The 16440-nt window shown below is 40.7% G+C and overlaps 1 protein-coding gene across 1 annotated transcript in view; it reads left to right on the top strand.

The window, feature by feature from the left end:
• The window catches only part of SQOR (sulfide quinone oxidoreductase), a 56475-nt gene that overhangs the window by 8970 nt on the left and 31065 nt on the right, over positions 1–16440 (top strand). Inside the window, exons 4-5 of the mRNA XM_073618628.1 lie at positions 6671–6865; positions 13756–13965. Of these exons, the coding sequence (XP_073474729.1) occupies positions 6671–6865; positions 13756–13965 (405 nt within the window). The remainder of the gene's footprint in view (positions 1–6670; positions 6866–13755; positions 13966–16440) is intronic.

The following is a 16440-nucleotide window of genomic DNA, read 5'->3' as shown; positions in this document are numbered from 1 at the left end:
TGTCAAAAAGGGGATAAAGGCATTAATAAAGTCATCGTTATTTCAATAGAAGGGGATAAAGTCACAATGGTTTCAGTAGAAGGGGATAAAGTCCACATTATTTCAGTAAAAGGGGATAGTCAACAAAGAAGGGGATAATGTCACACTGGTTTCAGTACAAAGAGACAATGTGGTTTCTGTATGAGGGTAAACTCACCATGGTTTCAGGAGAAGGGGATAGTCACTATGGTTTCAGTAGAAGAAGATAGAGTCCTTATGATTTTTTTAGAAAAAGGGATGACGTCACAGTGGTTTGAGAAGGGGACAAATCATCATAGTTTTAGTACAAGAGTATAAAGTCACCAATGTTTCTGTAGAAGAGGAGAACGTTCGTGTTTTCAGCAGAAGGGAATAAAGTCACGATAGTTTTAGTAGAAGAGGATAGGATAATATCACCAAGGTTTCTATAGAAGATGATAATGTTAGTGGTTTCAGTAGAAGGGGATAAAGTCACAATGGATTTAGTAGCTATTATTAGGATAGGCAGATCTTTAGAACCAATGCAGTTTTTTTTTTTTACCTTGTTAGTTTCTCTGCCTGATGATATGGCTTTAATGAGAAAAAAATTGGGTACAGTTTCCTGCTAGTGAATCGTTAGAGAGAATAATGAGTACATTGTAATCAGACTTTTGCTGGCAGGTTTCCGTATCACATCATCTACATGACGCATTTTCATATCAGTTAGCTGGCTTTGTAATACAAAGAAGAAGTCCTTTGCACAATAGAATAACTATTATGCCGCATACACACGATTGGACATTCCGACAACAAAATCCATCGGATTTTTTCCGACGGATATTGGCTCAAACTTGTCTTGCATACACACGGTCACACAAATCTTGCCGGAAATTCCGAACGTCAAGAACGCGGTGACGCACAACACGTACGACGAGCCGAGAAAAAGGAAGTTCAATAGCCAGTGTGGCTCTTCTGCTTGATTCCGAGCATGCGTGGAACTTTGTGCGTCGGAATTGTGTACACACGATCGGAATTTACGACTACGGATTTTGTTGTTGGAAAATTTAAGATCCAGATCTCAAATTTTGTGTGACGGAAATTCCGATGTAAAATTTCTGATGGAGCCTACACACGGTCGGAATTTCCGTCAACAAGCTCCCATCGAACATTTTCCGTTGGAAAATCCGACTGTGTGTACGGGGCATTATAATGGCAAGATATTTTAATTTAGAGTCTGATTCCCCCTAATACATCTGCTGTCTATGCCCTTTTATCATTAGGGATTTTCAAAGTGTCCAATTTCTTTAAAGGCTAAGTTTCTTTGTATGTAGGGTGTAACATGTTACTAATGCAGCACCCTCGCTCACCCCCCATTTCCCTCACCCTGTGACAGCGGGCGGGGGTTCTTCTCTCTGCACTGACTGTCTCAGTTTAAAAGCAGCATGGCAGGACTCCACCCACACAGCCTTGTCATTAATTTACAGAGATCTGTGAATGAATGTACTACAAGTCCCGTGGTGGCAGACAGCCTGTAGTTCATTGACACTTCCTATAGCTTTCAAACAAAAAGTCTGTACATGGGTATGGGCAAAAAGCTGAAGGCAGTGTCTGCAGGAGCCTCACTTTGCATCCACTATCTGCTGATCGCTGGTGCAGTGCCCTATATATAAGGGGCCTTGCATCAAAACAGTGCCTGTGCATAAAATACATCCAATGTGCAAGTCCAGATATACAAGGTAAAAAATGATCTGTGCTCTGCAAATCTCCTTCAGCAATGTCAGTTGTTGCCCACTATCCATGTGCCTCCACCTTCCACACCAGACAACTCCTCTTATTCCCATGACCACCCAGAATATGATAGGTCATCAAGCACTTATGGCCCCCCCCCCCCAGGGGGCAGAAACCTCCTGGACCACCTCACTCCTAACCCAGTAGTAGCCTTATTTAGGGTACCATCCAGTCCTCAGGAGGCAACAAATGACATTGCTGAAGGGGATTTGCACAGCACAGGGCACTTTTTACCTTTGTATATTTACATTGAATGCAGTTTACGCACAAACACTTTTTTAATGCACTGACACTAATTTTGCACTGTATAAATGATGCAATTGACTTTAGACACCAAGTTTGGGTATTACAATACAGCAGCTGATGGGAGCGGTATACAGTAGACCCTAACACTGGTGCACTATGATTATATGGTAGAGTTTGTATTAGGCCAGTTTCACACCTATGCAATGTGTGCATTAACACATCTGCATTAAGGAGTGCACCTCCAATGCATTTCCCTGTAGTACACTACAATGCAGAGTAAGTCACTGATTATGAGTCGTATCAGTGAAAAATGGGCAGTCTTGTTTTCAGGGCTGTTTTTGTGAGTTGGAAGCCTATCCAAATGAAAGAGCTGCCTAAAACACACTGGACTATAATATGTGAACAATAACACATTGGACAGGTCTGAAAGTGCTTTTGCTGCTTGTTCAGGATATGTAAATACATATACATACAGTTTGCAATAGTCTAGGCCAGGGGTCTCCAAACTTTTGAAACAGAGGGCCAGTTCCCTGCCCTTTAAACTTCAGGGGGGGGGGGGATGGACTGTGGCCATTGGGAGTAGAAAATGTCCTGGCTTTGGTGGGAGCCATAGGCTTGGTAATCAGTGGGAGTAAAAAATAAAACGACATAACTGGTGTCAGTGAGAAGAATAGTGCCCTATAAATGGTGTTAGTGGGAGAATTAATTCCCCATCTTTGGTGTCCGTGGCAGGAATAGTACCCCAAGGGCCGGATAAAGGCAAGCAAAGGGCCAGATGTGGCCCAAGGGCCACAGTGTGGAGACTTTTGGTCTAGGCACATGAGTGATTTTACCCCTTCCTGCCCACCATCTGTATATAAATGTCTATCAGACATGGTGAGGTTATGTTTATAAATGTCCTTCCCTTTTGAGAGCGACCAGCCAACAGTAGTGACCTTTAATCGGCTGCATTCAGGCCACCACTGGCAATCAGGAGCCCCTGAGTGGGATTTCCAGTCATCTAATCACTATGTCGGCTATGACATACTGTCCACATTCTTGCTGGAGCTTTCAGTGCAAAAAAATGCAAATCTTCAGCCTGTAAAATAACACTGCCACCTTTAGGCTACAATGTTTTCTGCAGTGCCTTGTATTTAGCATTTATATTTATAAATGTTATAATTATAAGATTACAATAAAAATGAATAACATAAAATAAAGAAAAAAAAATAGAAATAAATTAAACAATGTATGCATTTTGTTAGCTAGTAATAAAAACAGCAGGTGCACTAAATAAAAGACAAATTTTTCTTAAAAAAAATAACAGAATGTAAATTGGTCATTAGAGTTATTGTCAAGGGTGTATACTGATGCTGCTAAATATACCTTGGGCATTTAGGCATTAATTAACTCTGGGCAATAAAGGGTTAACATCAAACTCTAATTTGTTCATGCAGGGCATAAGAACTGGTTCATGTAAATGCCTCGCCCATCCCTAGCTGTTTATATTCACACTCCTTGTGCAAATAAGCAAAGAGAAGAGAACCTGGGGAAGCTCTAAGTTAGAGCGCTGATTAGAGCTTGCTCAGGGCTCTCTATCCACCCCCACCTGACAATAATTGGATCTGGCCACTGAGTGCTCAGCCACACAAGACTGCAACCTGGGAACCACAAGGCCAAAAAAAAAAAAATTCTTGCCTTAACCCCAAGTTCCAGGTATTTCACATCGCTTTAGGCAGCTGTAGCGTATTTGGCAAGGGGAAGTGGGTAGGCATTTAAATGCACCTGTTGCTTTGCCCTTCGTGGGCTAACCAAAGGTTCATAATAAAATGGCAATACAAAGGCTGATTTGGCAGGGCTCATGTTGATGGGTGTTCTTTGCAATTTGACTATTCGACTGCAGATGCAGAGTTTTAACAAAGAAAGAGTTGACCTGCTTTTGCTTGCAGTTCAAATTATTAGGCCATTCTGCATCTAAAAATACACAGCTCAGCGCAAAGCAACCTCTGAAGTGCAACCTCTGAATTGCCATGTGTACTGCTTAATTAAAGCCAATGGGATTTTGCTAACTTCCTTTTAAAGTAGGTTCCAAATGCACAACAGCTTCAGGAAAGCAATGCCGTCAACATGAGCCCTAACAATGGCAAAACCATGGCAACTTTGATTTCTAAACCTAAGGGTACGTCTAAGTTTTTTGTCCTCAGTATCATAGCATTATAAAGTGAAAACATTACTACAGCAGTTGCTGGAACAGTCCTACATAAAATAATTCTCTTGAACCTGAAACCAAAGTACCTTAATAAATGAGTCCACTAGGTGGCAGTATTCTCTAGGCATCTTTTTGCATGGCAGACTTTGTAGTATTATGCCGCGTACACACGGTCGGACTTTTCGACCGGACTTGTATGACGGACGCCGACGGACCAAATCCGGCAAACAATCTGATCGTGTGTGGGCTTCACCGGACCTTCAGTGGACTTTTCCAATCGCAAATCTGACGGACTTTAGATTTGGAACATGCTTCAAATCTTTACGTTGTAACTCCGTCGGACCCAGAAATCCGTTTGTCTGTATGCTAGTCCGACGGACAAAAACCGACGCTAGGGCAGCTATTGGCTACTGGCTATGAACTTCCTTATTTTAATCCGGTGTACGTCATCACGTACGAATCCGTCGGACTTTGGTGTGATTGTGTGTAGGCAAGTCCGGTCGTTAGAAAGTCCGTTGAAAGTCCGCCAAAAGTCCGTTGAAAGTCTTTCGGACGGGCTGTCGGACTTTTGTAGCTGAAAAGTCTGACCGTGTGTACATGGCATTACTGAGCACGTTTGGGGAAGGTTTATGGGGTTATTAGTGCATTAACTGAGTGTTTGAATGTGTGAATGTGGAAAATACTACCTTATGGCCACTAGATGGTGCTGACTATCATAGTAAAGATGTGTGCTCCTCAGCGCCATCTAGTGGCTGTAATACCGTATTTTACACATTCACACATTCAAGTTGCATGAATATAACCAGAAAACATTCAGTTTTGCCCCATTTGCACAGAACAACTTGCCATGCAGTTTCAATGGATAAACAGATTTGCAACTTTTTATTAATAATAGAAAATTCAAAAGTGTGGCGCTATAAGCTCCATAATTATGTGATGAATAAATATATCAAAAATGATGAGAAAATCCTAAAAATTAAGTGACTTCAAAGCAAACATTTCAGTGTGAACCAAAAAGTGCCACGTGAACAAATGTAGCAGTAACTAGTGAACAAAGTAATAACACTTATATACATTCACCAATTCAATTAATAAGTGGAAAAAACATCAAACTTTGGTATTAAATAAAAAAGTCCATATCACAATAAGTAAGATAATAATAAAAAACAAAAAACAAAAAAAAAAAAAGTCTGTGATAACAGTGCATAGGCGATGATAAACAAGTGTCTCCTGATCATGCAGAGGGATTGTTTAGACCCGGCAACCTGGCAGATAAATGGACCGTAGGGAGACCAGAAGTGCACGGAAGGTTGAAATCAGTGCCAGGACCATCACCAGAAATCATGGAGGCTCACCAGAAATAGTGGCCTGAAATAGCATATGCCATACAGGTTAAAAGGGCTTGGTGACCAACAGGTCTGAGTGTTTTATCTGGTCAGATGTCATCACCACACAGAAAGGGGGAAGTAATCAGCACGGCTTCCTGTTGATCCTGCCAGTAATGAACTCGGCTGGTAATTCCTGTTGTGGGCTGACAACACACAGGGGTTTGTGGAAGGTAAAAGGCTGAGATCTTCAGTCATCCCCGGGGAGAGACTGAAGATCTCAGCCTTTTACCTTCCACAAACCCCGTGCTGACTACTTCCCCCTTTCTGTGTGGTGATGACATCTGACCAGATAAAACACTCAGACCTGTTGGTCACCAAGCCCTTTTAACCTGTATGGCATATGCTATTTCAGGCCACTATTTCTGGTGAGCCTCCATGATTTCTGGTGATGGTCCTGGCACTGATTTCAACCTTCCGTGCACTTCTGGCCTCCCTACGGTCCATTTATCTGCCAGGTTGCCGGGTCTAAACAATCCCTCTGCATGATCAGGAGACACTTGTTTATCATCGCCTATGCACTGTTATCACAGACTTTTTCTTTTTTTTTATTATTATCTTACTTATTGTGATATGGACTTTTTTATTTAATACCAAAGTTTGAGTTTTTTTCCACTTAATAATTGAATAGGTGAATGTATATAAGTGTTATTACTTTGTTCACTAGTTACTGCTACATTTGTTCACGTGGCACTTTTTGGTTCACACTGAAATGTTTGCTTTGAAGTCACTTAATTTTTAGGATTTTCTCATCATTTTTGATATATTTATTCATCACATAATTATGGAGCTTATAGTGCCACACTTTTGAATTTTCTATTGTTATTTTGATCCTGAGTCTACGGGTGTGTTGGCTGCTGTTTTAGTTTACTTTCAGCGTAGCGCTGTACTTAACCTTTGTATACAACTTTTTATTAATAATTACACCACTTAGTTACTGTATATGTATTGTGTTGGTCGTAATATTGCTAAACTTGTTGAACGGGTTGAATTATTATCATGTGTATTGTGTTTTTATAACCTTATAACCCTCATTGTGTTGACCTTACCTGTGTTTGCATGATAGGTTAAAGGACTGCCTGAAGCATTTAATTACCCGAAAATTGGCTCCAACTACTCTGTAAAAACCGTGGACAAGACCTGGAGGGCTCTGCAGGACTTTAAAAAGGGAAATGCAATTTTCACCTTCCCCAACACTCCAGTGAAATGTGCAGGCGCTCCACAGAAAATCATGTATTTATCGGAAGAGTATCTTAGGAAAGTATGTTGTACACATTTAACTTTTTTACCTAATTGTTTTCTGTTCTACATCAAACCTACAGCGGGTAAAATAATTATTTGATCCCCTGCAGATTTTGTAAGTTTGCCCACTTTCAAAGAAATAAAGGGTCTATAATTTTTATCATAGGTGTGTATTTTAAATGATAGAGACTGAATATCAACCAAAAATGCAGAAAAAAAACCCCATAATACAAATGTTATAAATTGAGTTGCAGTTCAGTGAGTAAAATAAGTATTTGATCCCCAAGCAAAACATGATTTAGTACTTGGTGGAAAAACCCTTGTTGACAAGCACAGAGGTAAGACGTTTCTTGTAGTTCATGACCACCATGGTTTGTACGCATCTCAGGAGGGATTTTGGTCCACTCTTCTTTGCAGATCTTCTTGAAATCTGTAAGGTTGCTTGGCAACTCAAAGTTTCAGCTCCCTCCATAAATTTTCTATAGGATTAAGGTCTCGAGACTGGCTAGGCCACTCCATGACCTTAATGTGCTCTTTCTCGAACCACTCTTTTGTTGCCTTGGCGGTATGTTTTGGGTCATTGTCATGCTGGAAGTCCCATCAATGACCCATCTTCAGTATTCTGGCTGAGGGAAGAAGGTTCTCATCCAAGATTTTACAATACATGTCCCGTTCATTGGCCCCTCAATGCGGCAAAGTCAGCCTGTTCCTTTAGCAGAGAAACAACCCTAAAGCATAATGTTTCCACCTCTTTCACTGAATCATTTAGCTGTTCATTGGCAAACTTGACGGGTCGGTACATGTGCCTTTTTTAAGAGGGGGACTTTGCAGGCACTGCAGGATTTCAATCCATGGTGGCATATTGTGTTACCAATGGTTTGTTTGGTGACTGTGGTCCCAACTGCCTTGAGATCATTCACAAGCTCCTCCCATGTAGTTCTGGGCTGATCCCTCACTTTTCTCATGATCACCCTTACCCCATGAGATGAAATCTTGCATGGAGCTCAAGAACGAGGGCGATTGATGGTTTATTTTGTATTTCTTCCATTTGCGAATAATCGATCCAGCAGTTGTCTCCTTCTCACCCAGTTTCTTGCTGATGGTGTTGTAGCCCATTTCAGTCTTGTGCAGGTCTACAATCTTGTCCCTGATGTCCATGGACAGCTCTTTGGTTTTGCCCATGATGGTGAGGTTTGAATGGAAGAAAGAGATTCTGTGGACAGATGTCTTTTATCCACATAACGAGTTGTCATTAGGAGCACCTTCTTAAATTGACAGGACTAATCTGTGTACCACATGAGCACATTCTGTAGCCAGTCTGTGGGAGCCAGAATTATTGTTGGTTGGTAGGGGATCAAATACTTATTTTACTCACTGAACTGCAGCTCAATTTATAACATTTGTATCGTGTTTTTTCTGGATTTTTTGTTGATATTCTGTCTCTATCATTTAAAATACACCTATGATAAAAAATTATAGACCTTTCATTTCTTCGTAAGCAGGCAAACTTCCAAAATCTGCAGGGGATCAAATAATAATTTTTGCCACTGTACAAGTGCACCAGAAAAGCGTAGTTGGTGATTATTTATTGATAAAATGAAATCTTTGCACTCATAAAAGAAATGGTTCAAGTCAGAATTATCAGCAGAGGCTTTTCACATGACATGGATACTTTGTACTTTATCCTTGTAGATGTAAACAACTACATGTAATTTTAATGCAATTACAAAATATTAATTTATGGTAGCTTTTGTCATATGTACTTTTTGCTACCATTTTAAATATATTTATATATTGTTTACTCATGTATTGTAGTTTAATAATAACTTTTCATCATTCAGCCTAGACATGATTCAATATATTATTAGATTCCCCTTTTTCGTTGTTTTTACCTTCTGATTTCCATTTTTTTTTACTGCCCCCTTTCTTGTATTTCTCTATTTCTAAACAAAAAAAAAGTGAAGATTTTCTATGTTGCGGATATGGAAATGTGCTTATGTTGAAAATTTTAGACATGTTAAATGTGCCTAAGCAGGACTCTGAAAAGCCTACCTCTGGTCCTCCTGAAAAACATGAGTGCAGTTCCTGGTATGTCCGTGTGCCCAGGAAACTCCTGTCACTACAGTCTTATAGATTTATATCTGCCGTGTGAGATCTAAGGCATTGCTGGATCTGACTCCCAATCTCAGGAGAATTAGAGTGAGATTTGGTGATGCCACTACTGTACTGTTCTCATTGGAGGCTCTGACATGTGGAAGGAAAGCCCTGCTCCTACAAGGATGATCGCATCCACACGAGCCACAGTACAGAACAAGTCATGTAAGTCAGTAATAGGATCAGCTGCAGGAAGACCACAGACAACACTGGTGACTAGTCCTTTGCATTTTTTTGGGCAGAGCTTAGTTCCTTTGTTAAGGACCCTTTCACACATGCGGACCGTTGAGGTCCGCTTGTCAGTTTTTTAGGTGGATCTGAATACAGTTCTATGGAGCAACGGATGTCAGCGGTGACATGTCCTCTGACCTCCGATCCGCTAAATTCAGATGGATGGAAACCCTATTTTCCATCCGTCTATCGGATCGGATGAAAACGGGCAGGTGGATCTGTTTTCATCCAATCTCCCCATAGAGGAGAGCAGAGATCTGACAGGTCCGTCTCTCCACAGTGAGCATAGACAGACCTGTCAGCTGCCAGCTCAGCGGGGATCACCGGAGCGATCCCCGCTGAGCAAATGGAGTCCGTCAAAAATGGACATTATGTGTGAAAGGGCCCTTATCCTCTTCTCTCATTTATCTGGTGCAGCTCTGCATAGAAATAAATCATCTTCCAGGTTTTTTTTTGATCAAAGCTTAATTGAACAAGCTGAAGTTAGAAGTTGATTGGCTACTATGCACAGCTGCCCCAGTTTTTGAACTCTACAGTTTTAGTAAATCAACCCCAGTGTGTGTATATATATATATATATATATATATATATATATATATACACACTCAGCAAAATTATAAACGCAACACTTTTGTGTTTGCTCCTATTTATCATGAGCAGATTTAGCAGATTTAGCCCTGGTTCACATTGATCCTACTTTGAAATCGCGCCGACTTCACTTGAAGTAGCAAGATTTCAAAGTAGCAAGGTCAGCGTGATTTCAGGTGCTACTTGATAGACATCTGTAGTGGCTTCATGCACAGATGTCTATTGAAGTCGCACCTGAAAGTGGCAAAAATAGTGCAGGAACTACTTCTGCAAATCGGTGCGGCGCCGCAAAATTGGCGCCGCACCGATTGGAATGGTGTCATTGCCTCCCATAGGTTTGGACTTGTTATGCGATTTGATCTCTCAAATCGCATGACAAATCGCTCCCATGTGAACCTAGGCTTAGACAGATTTGTGAACAACATTTGAGAGAAATAGGCTTTTTGTGTACATAGAAAAAGTCATAGATCTTTGCGTTCAGCTCATGATAAATAGGGGCAAACACAAAAGTGTTATGTTTATCATTTTGTTCAGTATGTGTGTGTGTGTATATGTATGTGTGTGTATATATATATATATGTAGGTATGTGTATGTGTGTGTGTATATATATATATATATATATATATATATATATATATATATATATATATATATATATATATATAATCATTAGGACCACTGACAGGTAAAGTGCAAACATTGATTATCTCATTACAATGGCACCTTGAAGTGGGTGGGCTATATTTGGCAGAAAGTAACATTGTTGTGCCTGAAAAACGGCAGGAGCTGCAACTAACAATCATTTCATAATCGATTAGTTGGCCAATTATTGTTTCGATTAATCGATGAATCAGATAAAAACCTCAAAGTGCCTCGTATAATTTAGTTAATATGTAAAGTTTAAAAAAAGACAATGTATTCTTGAATATCTCTACGCAGTGGTAAAATAAATAACCAGCTAAATGGTTGGGGAACAAAATACCTACTCCACTCTGAGAATAACAGACAGAAGAGATATACACTATGGGGTTATTATACTAAAACTGGAGAGTGCAAAATCTGGTGCAGCTCTGCATAGAAACCAATCAGCTTCCAGGTTTTATTATCAAAGCTTATTTGAAAAAGCTGAAGTTGGAAGCTGATTGGCTACCATGCGCAACTGCACCAGTTTCTGAGTGCACTAGTTTTGGTAATATAGGGGGAGATTTACTAAAAGTATTGTGACGCCTGTCTTTACACACACATGGCATCCCAGTCTTAGTCCATAGGGTTCAATATTGAGTTGGCCCACCCTTTGCAGCTATAACAGCTTCAACTCTTCTGGGAAGGCTGTCCACAAGGTTTAGGAGTGTGTCTATGGGAATGTTTGACCATTCTTCCAGAAGGGCATTTGTGAGGTCAGGCACTGATGTGGACAAGAAGGCCTGGCTCACAGTCTCCGCTCTAATTAATCCCAAAGGTGTTCTATCGGGTTGAGGTCAGGACTCTTTGCAGACCAGTGAAGTTCCTCCACCCCAAACTCGCTCATCCATATCTTTATGGACCGTGCTTTGTGTACTGGTGCGCAGTCATGTTGGAACAGGAAGGGGCCATCCCCAAACTGTTCCCACAAAGTTGGGAGCATGAAATTGTCCAAAATGTCTTGGAATGCTGACACCTTAAGAATTCCTTTCACTGGAACTAAGGGGCCAACCCCAACCCCTAAAAAAACAACCCCACACCATAATCCCCCCTCCACCAAATGATTTGGACCATTGCACAAAGAAAGGTCCATAAAGATATTTATTCATTCGTCTAATGTAAAGAATTTTCATATGAATATGCTCGTCTGAAAATCGATATGTGTATCCAGCAGAAGCATGCTTTTACCACCAGACATGATGGGGTTAAACAAAAATTAGCCCTTTATAGTACAAAAACAGTAGATAATCACTAATATAAGGGGTTAATGTATACTGTGAAACAGTGAAAGTAATAATAAATATATATATATATATATATATATATATATATATATATATATATATATATATTCTAGTATAGAGTGCCCCTACGACAAGGTAAAAAAACTCCTGCCTTTTAGAATCACTCACTTCCTCCTCCTGCTCAGGACTACATGTCCCATGAGGCATTGCTCCTCACATTCACAAGTTCTCAGGCACTTACTGATATGTATGGACAGTGTACTGCGCTGTATGTGTGCTGCACTGTATTTTCTGATATGAAAACCAATAATGCATCCTGTATGCAGGCCAACTAATCGGCTGACCAACTAATCGATTATGAAATTAGTTGACAACTCGACTATGTCGATTAGTTGTTTCAGCCCTAGTGTAATTTGAGTGACTTTGACAAGGGCCAAATTGTAATGGCTAGAAGACTGGGTTGGAGTATCTCCAAAACTGCAGCTCTTTTAGAATGTTCCCGGTCTGCAGTGGTCAGAAGCTATGAAAAGTGGTCATAGGAAGGAAAACAGGTGAACCAGCAACAGGGTCATGGGTAGCCAAGGCTTATTGATGCACATAGTAAGAAAAGGCTAGCCCGTGTAGTCTGATCCAATAGAGGAGCTACTGTAGCTTAAATTGCTGAAAAAGTTAATGTTAGTTCTAATAGAAAGGTGTCAGGACACACAATGCATTGCAGTTTGTTGTGTATGGGGCTACGTAGCTGCAGATAGGTCAAGGTGTCCAAGCGGAAACGTTTCCACAGTCAAAAGTGTCTACAATGGGCACGTGAGCATCAGAAGTGGACCATGGAGCAATGAAAGAAGGTCTTTTCAAGGTATTTGACTTGGCCTCCAAATTCTTCAGATCTTAATCCAATGGAGTATTTGTGGGATATGCTGGAAAAACAAGTCCTAATCATGGAGGTCCACTTCGCAACTTAATGGAACGTCTACTGACAGCTTAGTGTCAGATACCACAACATAACTTCAGTGGTCTAGTGGCATCCATGCCCCAATAGGTTCTGGCTGTTTTGGTGGCAAAAGGGGGACCTACACAGTATTAGGTGGGTAGTCATGCTATGGTGGGTAGTCATATTGTTATGGCTGATCAGTGTATATTATGGAATTGGCTCAAGTGCAGCACTTCCAAGGACGTCGTCCACTCACAAAATATACATTTTTATGCTGTTTTGCCCACTTTATAAAAAAAAAAAAAATAATTCACAAAAACACAAAAGATCCACAAATGCAAATGTTCAGCATCTCTCTCTGCCATAGGCAAATACTTCAGCCTCTTGGCTTTTACTTTGCTGCAGTGCTCCTCTGGTCTTTGGGCTTAGACCCTTGTCTCTATTCACAGACATGACTCAAGTCCCTATGAAGCCACCGGGGTCCAGGACCCAATGCAGGCCCTGCTAATCGCAGAGGACACTAAACAATCTGTTTCCTCTATACCAAACATGCATCTCGATAACCCTCAAACCTCTATAGATGAGAACCCTAGGTGCCACTTAACCCTTACACTGTAACATATGTGTATACAGTAGATATATATATATATATATATATATATATATATATATATAGATATAATCCCTATAGAAATATATATGTGCACATATACTGATTTTTACATGTTCCAGCTTTAATGCTTTATTTCCTACTATTGAGCCTGTTATAGCACATTTTTTGGATTGTTTGTATTTAATTATTTTTATTTATTTAACTTATGGAGGTATTTATTGCATTGAGCCTTTCTTATTATGTACTGTGTAAGTGTACAGTACAATCATATAACCATACTGTATACACTACTAATGCCGTTCCAAGTACTGGAGCCCAACAATAGGTATATAAATGTCTTCAGCCACTATAGCCTGTTGGACGGCTGAAAGGGAAGTTCTTTGCCTAATGGTACAGCTGTTAAAATAAGATGTTACTTGAACCTACCGAAAATATGTAATAGGTTTTTCTTCATTTGCATCCATAGAATGGAAAACGATCTGATGCCAACTTCCTCTTCAACACATCTTTGGGAGCCATTTTTGGGGTAAAGAAGTATGCAGATGCCCTCCTGGAAATAATCAAAAAGCGGGACATCACTGTAAACTTTAGACATAACCTTATTGAGGTCCGACCTGAAAAACAAGAAGCCGTGTTTGAGAACCTTGATAAACCAGGAGAAACCAAAGTTTTCCAGGTAAATAGGAACCTCCAATCAGATAGTCTGGTGTTTGCCAGCCAGTGCGTTAAAAGGCGAGTCTCATATTTAAATAAGCTTCCTATGTTTACCACATTTGGTGAGTCATATATTCATTGATGGGAGGACAAGCTTTGACTATACCATACCTTACCATAAGGTCATGGATTTCTGGTGAGTTAGCCTGGTTTCACATATGTGCGGTGCGAATTGAAGCTCAGGTTTCACTGGGGAGATAACAATCTCCTGTTCAACGGATTCATTGCGTTTTTGCTCAGGATTAGAGAGCAGGGAGAGGGGGAGGGAGAGGGGGAGGGGGGGAGGGAGGTGTAGTGAGGAGAAAGAGAAAATCCTTGTTCAGAACGCAATGCATCTGCGAATCAGATGCGTTCCCATAGGAGATAATAGGCTTGTAGTTCGCACCGCAATGCCCAAAAAACGCACACGTTTTTTGTGCAATGCGCAGTGCGAATGCAACGCACATATGTGAACCAGATGCATTCATATGAATGTATTTTAAAATGTCCTGCGAATTAGATGCGGTGTAAGCCGCATCTAATTCGCATAGGTGTGAATCCGGGCTTATTCTGGCATCCATCTAGTGGACGGTGAACACTCTCAGGGTGGTTTTTTCTTTATCTTTGGAGAATGAAGGTTACGATGTACTTGTAACAATTCACAGCAGTGGATTTGACAGTGGAAAAAAAAGTTGCAACTATGGTTTTTTTTCCCCCTTTTTTTCTTTTTCACAGAGGGCTTTTGAACATGTGTTTATGGTTGGACTTTATTCACAGGAATTTTTGTTGTATTAATTGCTTAATTGCTTACTATTATTATATAAAAATGTATATTTTTATTATATAATATTTATTGATTGAGATTGTGTTTTATGCACATTTTTTATAGCTGTATTTAGTTTCTTTATGTGGAAGGTTGATCGCGCAAATAATTTGAAATTACATGTTTATAAGCAGTTTATATAGGCTGTTCTAGATTTTACAGTTTCAGCTGCATTCACATTTGGCCACTCTGAAAATTCAGACAGAGTTTTCAGAAATGCGGCAAGTGCACAATGCGCTTTCAGTGGCATTATTTCTTAATGGCACCCCAAATGCAGTGCGATTTTCTGTGTTTGTCCCGTGACAAAAAGCGTGAAAATCACATGAAAAAGTGTCGCCAAGTGCGCCCCCGGCTCAGTGTAAAAATTTGGCACATGAGCTTCTTTGACGCATTTATTACACATACATCAAGTGAATGGGCTGCCCGATGCACGACGGGCAAAAATGCGGGAAAAAAACAAAGCGAGCGGGTATGTGCATTCCTACTACGTGACGTGTGAGTGAGGCCTTTGTAAATGTAAGGACGGGATGTGATAAGATTATTACTGATTAGCCCTTATGGGTCAAAGCAATTTTGACTATTCAGATGTGGACCTTTTTTATTTGCCATTATACACTATATTACCAAACATATTGGGACGCCTTCCTTTACACGCACATGAACTTTAATGACATCCCAGTCTTATTCCGTAGGGTTCAATATTGAATTGGCCCACCCTTTGTAGACAGCTTCAACTCTTCTGGGAAGGCTGTCCACAAGGTTTAGGAGTGTGTCTATGGGAATGTTTGACCATTCTTCCAGAAGCAAATTTGTGAGATCAGGCAACTGATGTTGGGCGAGAAGGCCTGGCTCAGTCTCTGCTCTAATTCATGGAGAAAAGAAACAAAGGCACCACTCTAATGCCCTATACACTCGGTCGGATTTTCCAGTGGAAAAAGTGCGATTGGATTGTGTTATCGGAAATTCCGATCGTGTGTGGGCTCCATCGGACTTTTTCCGTCGGAATTTCCGACACACAAAGTTTGAGAGCTTGCTATGAAATTTTCCGACAACAAAATCCGATCGTGTGTACACAAATCCGACGCACAAAGTGCCACGCATGCTCAGAATAAATAAAGGGATGAAAGCTATTGGCTACTGCCCCGTTTATAGTCCCAACGTATGTGTTTTACGTCACCGCGTTCAGAATGATCGGATTTTTCGACAACTTTGTGTGACCATGTTTATGCAAGACAAGTTTGAGCCAACATCCGTCGGGAAAAAATCCTAGGATTTTGTTGTCGGAATGTCCGATCAATGTCCGACCGTGTGTACAGGGCATAAGTGCAATATTAGGCAAAAGGTTTAATGGAATCTTTAAAAGTGGTACTCACAGAAGTACACTATAAACAGGCATGTAGGCAAGACTCTGACTCTGCCGGATATCCTGGGAGATGCATCTGATCCTGGTGCTGGATGGCAGTGGTCTCCGGTGGACAAGCTGCGCTGATGGATACCGACATCTCCTGCTGTTGGAGCGCACGGTGACAACCAGGGGGATGAGGTCACTTCCGGAATCAGTCACGAATAGGCAACGCGTTTGCGGAGCTATGCTCCTTCCTCAGGCCTCTGCTCTAATTCATCCCAAAAGTGTTC

The sequence above is a fragment of the Aquarana catesbeiana genome, linkage group LG03 (genome assembly GCF_042186555.1).
Source record: "Aquarana catesbeiana isolate 2022-GZ linkage group LG03, ASM4218655v1, whole genome shotgun sequence".
In the NCBI taxonomy this organism is placed as follows: Eukaryota; Metazoa; Chordata; class Amphibia; order Anura; family Ranidae; genus Aquarana; species Aquarana catesbeiana.
This window is presented reverse-complemented; position numbering and strand designations above follow the sequence as displayed.